At 45.5% G+C, this 7,036-nt stretch overlaps 1 protein-coding gene across 1 annotated transcript in view; it reads left to right on the top strand.

The window, feature by feature from the left end:
• Positions 1-3,090, top strand: part of LOC125484088 (interleukin-17A-like) — a 4,353-nt gene extending 1,263 nt beyond the window's left edge. Inside the window, exons 2-3 of the mRNA XM_048601400.1 lie at positions 1,757-1,983; positions 2,703-3,090. Of these exons, the coding sequence (XP_048457357.1) occupies positions 1,757-1,983; positions 2,703-2,940 (465 nt within the window). The 3' untranslated portion in view covers positions 2,941-3,090. The remainder of the gene's footprint in view (positions 1-1,756; positions 1,984-2,702) is intronic.
• The last annotated feature ends 3,946 nt before the right edge of the window (positions 3,091-7,036 follow it).

Raw genomic sequence — 7,036 nt, 5'->3', positions numbered from 1 at the left:
ACCTTGTTATCTCAGATTCTCCAGCATCTGCAGTTCCTACTATCTCTGGCTAAATGGTTTAGCCACTTATGGAATACTGCACTCAGTCTGGTCTCCCTGCTATAGGAAAGATGTTGTTAAACTTGAAAGGGTTCAGAAAAGATTTACAAGGATGTTGCCAGGTTTGGAGAGTTTGAGGTATGGATAGAGGCTGAATAGGCTGGGGCTATTTTCCCTGGAGTGTCAGAGGCTGAGGGGTGACCTTAAAGGGGTTATAAAATCATGAGGGGCATGGATAGGGTGAACAGTCAAGATCTTTTTCCCAGGGTAGAGGAGTCCAAAACTAGAGGGCATAGGATTAAGGTGAGAGGGGAAAGATTTAAAGGGGACCTAAGGGGAAAATTTTTCATGCAGAGGGTGGTGCGTGTATGGAACGAGCTGCCAGAGGAAGTGGTGGAGGCTGGTACAAATACAACATTTAAAAGGCATCTGGATGGGTACATGAATAGGAAGGGTTTAGAAGCATATGGGCCAAAGACTGGGAAATGGGACTAGATTAATTTAAGATATCTGGTTGGCATAGAAAAGTTGGTCCGAAGGGTCTATTTCCATGCTGTACAGCTCTATGACTCTATGGCTTGGTACTGCTGATTGAGAGTTAAAGATAGGGCAAGGGTCAGTGTAACATCCCTGCTCCTCACCATGGGACATCTCACATCCACATTGTGGGGCAGACAGGGCCTCATTTGAAATATGGAATCTCTGACATGGCTGCCCGTCAAGAGTGGAGCCAGCTTATAGGATGCGCACAAGTCCGTGGCAGGCTCCCAACTGAGTCACAGTGTGAGCCCTGAGTGTACATCAGAGAAAATGGACTGCAGGAGGTGTGTGACAGGGAAAATTATCAGAAGGAGAAAGAACATCATGGTAAATTCACCTCTGCTTCATGGTTATTGAGGCCAGTGGTGCCCAAACATCAAACAAGTTTTCTCAGTGAAGTTCTGTGCCTCTTATTTTATAGAGGAATGGTTTTATTGATGATTAGATCTCTCACCCGCTCAACATGCTTCATCTGTAAGCTTAAACATCAGGGCCTTGAAATGAACTGAGATTAGCCAAAACGACATGGCAGCCTTCCTCCATGAGTAACATACCACTGCCTGGTGCTTCACTGTTGTTCTGTACAGCATCAGTGCCCTATGCAAACAGCATGCCAATAATGTAGTTCAGTAACTGTATATCCATCAGGGAGAGTGGGGAAGGAACTGACTGAGATGAGTATAGACGCACAGTATGACGGGTTATAGGTCCTGGCTGACAGGGTGGAGATAGGTATAGCTGCTAATTGCAAAGATACTTTCAATATAACAATAGTGAGGTTGTAAACAGAATTATAGATATGCTTGAAGTGAAATTCTAGTGTGTTGGAGGAGTAGAGGACTAACTTGAGAACTCTTTGAAAGAGCAGATGGGCTTAATGCTGTCTGATTGGAAGGCTGATGATGAGGGAAGTGAGGGAGAAGGAGAGACCTGTTAAAGATGAAACTAACCCAACATGGAGAGTGAGCATGAAGTAATGAACATTCCAAAGGACTGCTTCCTCTAAGTGTTCCTCCATATGTCCCCTGTCATCTCCCTGCTACACCACCACAATCCAGGGAGGTCCCAAATTGAAGATCAAAGCCTAGGGCAGGCAGCATGTGAATTCCCAATGACTGATGCTTCTGATTCCAGTGGCTTTCTTTAAAGATGAGTTTCTCTTTCTCCATCTCTGCAGGCCTCTATGGTACTCCTCCTTGTGGTGCTCACCACCTTGACTGAAGCTGCCTCCACAGAGAAAGGAAGTAATAACAAAAGGAAAGAGAAATATTCACGCACAAGGAGGAACACAAAGTACATGCTGGAATTGGAAAACTTAACGTGGTCCTCACACAATCCGCGGCACAACTGGGAATTCATCAATGCTAGCTTCAATAACCGCTCACTGTCTCCCTGGATTTACAAGTAAGCTCAAACTCTAACCAACCTCAACTCCATTCAGTTAGCAGAGCTGCTGGCCCTCTGTCCAACATCATGTTTTCTCTCTCTCTCTCTCTGTCACACCATTGGTTTTCCCCCCTGCCCAGTGTCACTTAATGCTAACCACAATATATGGTCTGTGACAGTTGAGGCATTCTTTGCCCTCAATCTCTATCAGGATAAAGGGATGATCAGCAGCCTCTTTCCATCCAGCTTCACAATTAAACAATGGGTGATCAATGATTTAGCTGCACTACTTGAAGTTCCCTTTGAAGGACTCTCACCAACAAATGAAGTTGAGATTGTCAATTAATCTCTGTACAAAAAAAAATTTATTCCCTGGAGTGTGAGCATTGCTGGCAAATCCCTAGTTGCCCTCAAACTGAAGTGGCACACTGGATGATTTCTGAGGAGGGTCTCGGGTCATGTGTAGGCCAGACTGAGTAAAGATGGCAGCCTTCCTTCCTTAAAGGGCACTAGTCAAGCATTTACTGATGGGTTTTTGCAACAATTGATGGTAGTTTAATGGTTACCAGCAGTGAGAACAACTTGAAGATTCATTGATTGAATTGAAATTCCGCCAGCTGTTGTGGTGGGATTCGAGCTTGGGTTCCCAGAGTATTAGCCTGACCTCCCACTCACCAGTACACTATCGTCTCCCTAGGACTGATGTTTGATCTTCCCTTTCTCTTTCCTCATTTCAGGGAGGACACTGACGCCAACCGTTACCCTTCCACCATCTTTAAAGCAGAATGTGTGTACTCCCAGTGCCTGAGCAGCCGGGGGGTGCAGGATCCGTCTCTCAACACCCACCTGGTCCACCAGGAGATGATCGTGCTGAAGAAGAGTAAGGGTCCTGAGCATCGAATCATCTACCATGCAGAGAAGATGATGGTCCCTGTGGCCTGTGTCTGTGTGCGCCCGGTGGTCACCACCAGCTAAAGGGACCTGATTAACATTGGGTAAATCCAGATGAAGCGGAGCTCAACCCAGTCAGTCTTTATTAATCTAAAGTATCAGTTCAGAGTGAGGAAGGAAACCATTGAAATCGCAAACCGTCAGAAAGCCAGCTATATTGTTTTGAAGCACTAGCTCATTTACACTGCAACCATTCTACCCCCACAAGCCACACCCTCCCCCACCCTTGTGACTACCCACGCCCCCCACCATGGTCACCAGGGAGCACCTCCACTTTGCGAGACACCTCAGTGGTTCTGCAGAATGCCCCCTCACCCAGAGTGGGAGTTGCCGCAATTCTGGGTCTTTCAAAGAGTCAGAACATCCCAGTCTTCTTTCCACGTGATCCGGAAACCCAATATCCTCTCAAGACAGAAGAAAATCAAGGCTTTTTTTTTGGAGGAAACATGTTAACTTTAAGAGCTTCCCTCCCTCCCAACTAATTAACTGTTACATTTTAATCCGGGGAACCATTTCCTTTAGCAGAAATTGGCCTGCCTTAGAATCAGTGTTCCTGCCTTTTCCCTAACCAAATGGGAAAGGATCCATGTTAGACCAGAGTTAGGCCCAATATTCATCCTCAATTTTTTTTACCAGGAGCACTGCCCTGCCCCTGGTCCCTCTGTAATGCTCCATTTATAGAATGCCCAATATCTTTCAATACTGCCTTTCCTTTTAAGGCATACGCCAATTTCAGGTGGACAAAACAACATTGTGTGTTTGTGACACCTGGGGTCTTGCTATCTGTGGGCCACAGTAAGTGCCTGACTCCTGGCAGATCAGCCCCATGGTCTCCCCTACCAGGGAAGGGGCCTGCCTGGGTGTGCCGATCTTAGAGCATGAGGCACGTGTTAAAAACACACTGCGTCTTTCCCATACCTTTCTAGTCATTACCACTCCCTCCCACCTAGGGGACATAGTCACTCAGTTTCATTTTATGAATGAAATGAAAGAATGGGCTGTGACTTTCAGCATGTGACAAAGTGCAGGCCCAGTCCACAGCTGTTTCACAAACAAGCAGCAACCCAGGGAATAACACAGCGGAAGTCAGCAGCAAGTAGATTGGGATTGGTTGGACCCAGTGCGGTGAAGTACAAATAACCGGTTCTGAGCGTAGCAGATGATTGAAGTACTGACCATGTCAGAAGTAAAATGGACTTGCTGGTACTTGGCTGGTAAGCTCTCTCTGGCTTCACCTCTTTGTTGAAGTTTGGGTGTGTTTGGTCCGGGTCTGTTGGATCACTTTGGCATGGAATGGTGCAATTTGGGAATTGCTTGTTCTTTCTGCCATTTGTACCATCATTTTTCCTCATTACAGCAGGACCAGCAAGGGGGGGAGGGGTGGGGGGGGGGGTGTGGGTGAGTGTGGGGTGGGTGTGAGGGGACAGGTCGGGCACAGGCTGTGTCCGGAGCAGTCATTCAGACTGCAATTCCCTCAGTGATAGCTTGCCAGCAAATCTGCAAAAACTGCAATATCAGCTCAGCGACACTCTAATGATTCTCTGCATAGTTTTAATGCATGTTCAGTGTGAGTGGTGACTCTGCACCAAGCCCAGTCACTTCCCAACACGAGCACAACATTCCTTGGTCGATGGTGTAGGAATTTGGGAAGGAGCATGGAAGGGATTCTGTAAGGGACCTGTTTAGGTCTCTACACCAGTGCTAATGCCTGCTTACAACAGTGAGTCAGAATGAAAACAATGTCTCACCGCTGTCTGTATTGTTGCTGCCCAGTTGGCACCAGATTACAGACAACATAATTAGGTTGTGGGCTCCGTGCTGGCTGCCAGCGACTGCCAGTCATTAGTAAGTACCTCCCATCTGCAATGTTGGTGGCTGGCACTTACCGTCCAATCAAAGCAGCATCCAAATGACAGTCTTTTACCTGGTTTCCCGTGGTTCGGATCAGTTGCAGTCATTAGTCTGGAGTTAGCCGAGTCTCACCAGTGGGGAAATCCTGGAAGCAAGGGCAACAGAGTTTAGCAACCAAATACAGCTAATTATGTGATGAAAATGGAATGTAAGAATATTTTAAATGTGTTAATTTATTAAGTTATTTCTATATATTTATACAAAGATTAAATATTTCTGCCTAAAAAGCCTCAACTGTACACTTTGGTTTTAAAATAAAGATTAATGCATTAAACAATCAGATTCTAGCTTGGAGCATTTGTTTCACAACCAAAACAGAGAATCTCGGAATCACACAAGCTTTAACAGTGTGGAAGAGGCCATCATGGTGGTGTTAGCCCTCTGAATGAGCATCTCTCTGAGGACCATTCTCTCACCTTCATCCTGTAATCTTGCACATTCTTCCTTTTCAGACACCAGCCTAACTCTGCTCTGAATGTCTCAATGGAATCTGCTTCTAATCCATTCTTAGGCAGTGCTTTCCAGACCCTAACCACTCACTTTTTTGTTCACTCCTTATACTTGCTTCTTTTAGGAAGTAATTTAAAGCTACAATCTTGTCACTAACAGACACAGTTTCACCTTCTCTCCTCTGTTTAGACCTCTCATGACATTGAACAGCTCGGTCAAATCTCTCTCTCTCATCTCTCATCTTTCCCTTCTCCAGGGAGGGCAGGTCCAACTTCTAAAAATAATCGACGGTGAAATTAATCCAAAACTTTGCACAATATCACCAACTAAACTCAGGAATTACAACATTCGATCATTGGCCTCTCCATTTAATGGTTACAGCAGACAGCCAGTCATTCTGATGTAAGAGTGAGGTTCCTCATTGAGTCACTACAGTCTGTGTGGTCAATGTACACCTACATCCTGTAGAAGGGGAGGATAGCGTTATGGGTCATAAAAGGTTTTATAAAACTAAAAGATCAGAAAACACAAAAGGGACATGAGGATTGGAGGGTAGCTACATTGTGTCTTTATTGAAGAAAGGCTGTAAGGAGAAGCCTGGGAACTACAGGTCTGTGAGCCTGATATCAGTGATGGGTAAGTTGTTGAAGCTGATTGAGAGATAGATTTATAAACATTTAGAGAGGCAGAAATTAATTAGGGAGACTCAGCATAATTTTGTGAGAGGGAATTCATGTCTCACAAACTTAATCAAGTTTTTTGAGGGAGTAACCAAAAAGATTGATGAGGGCAGAATGCTCGACATTGTTCACAATAACTTTAGTAAAGCCTTTGACAAGGTTCCACATGGTAGACTAATTAGTAAAGTTAGATCACACAGGATTCAGGGTGAGCTTGCAAATTGGATACAAAATTGGGTAAACAGCAGGAGACAGAGGGTGGTGGAGGAGGGTTGTTACTAAGGTTTTGGAGTAGATCTGTAGCTCGGGTTGTGGGTGTTGATGTTGGTTGGCTTGCCGAGCTGGTTTGTTGTTTTACAGACGTTTCATTATCATGCTTGGTAACATCCTCAGTGCAGCCTCCGATGAAGTGTCGGTGTGTTTCCCCGCCTGGTTTTTAAACTCTGGGGTCCATTGAGATGGATTGCCTCATTTCCGGTTTTCCTTCGTAGTGGAATGTATATGGGGTCGAGTTCAATGTGTTTATTAATAGCATGCTTCGTGGAATGCCATGCTTCCAGGAGTTCTCGTGCTTGTCTCTGCCTAGGCTGTCCCAGGATCTTGGTGTTGTCCCAGTTGAAATGGTGGTTCTCCTTGTCCATGTGGATTGAGATGAGTGAGTATTGGTTGTGTCTTTTTGCAGCCAGTTGGTGTTCATGTACTCTTGATGTTAGTTTCCTTCCTGTTTGTCCGACGTAGTGTTTCTTGCAATCTGTGCAGGGGATCTTGTAGATGACATTGGTCCTGTCCATGATAGGGAGTGGGTCTTTATTTGGGTGAGCAGTTGTCGTAAGGTTGATGTGGGCTTGTGTGCCACTCTGATGCCCAGCAGTCATAGGAGTCTTGTGGTGTTTTTTTTGTTCCGACGTGTTCCTGATGTAGGGTAGTGTGATGAGTGTGTCGGGGCGTGTAGAATCTTTCTGATGCTGTTTGTGTAGGAAAACCGGAAGTGAGGCAATCCATCTCAACGGACCCCAGAGTTTAAAAACCAGGCCGGAAAACACACCGACGCTTCATTGGAGGCTGCACTGAGGATGTTA

The sequence above is a fragment of the Rhincodon typus genome, chromosome 9 (genome assembly GCF_021869965.1).
Source record: "Rhincodon typus isolate 14 chromosome 9, sRhiTyp1.1, whole genome shotgun sequence".
NCBI classification, from domain to species: Eukaryota; Metazoa; Chordata; class Chondrichthyes; order Orectolobiformes; family Rhincodontidae; genus Rhincodon; species Rhincodon typus.
This window is presented reverse-complemented; position numbering and strand designations above follow the sequence as displayed.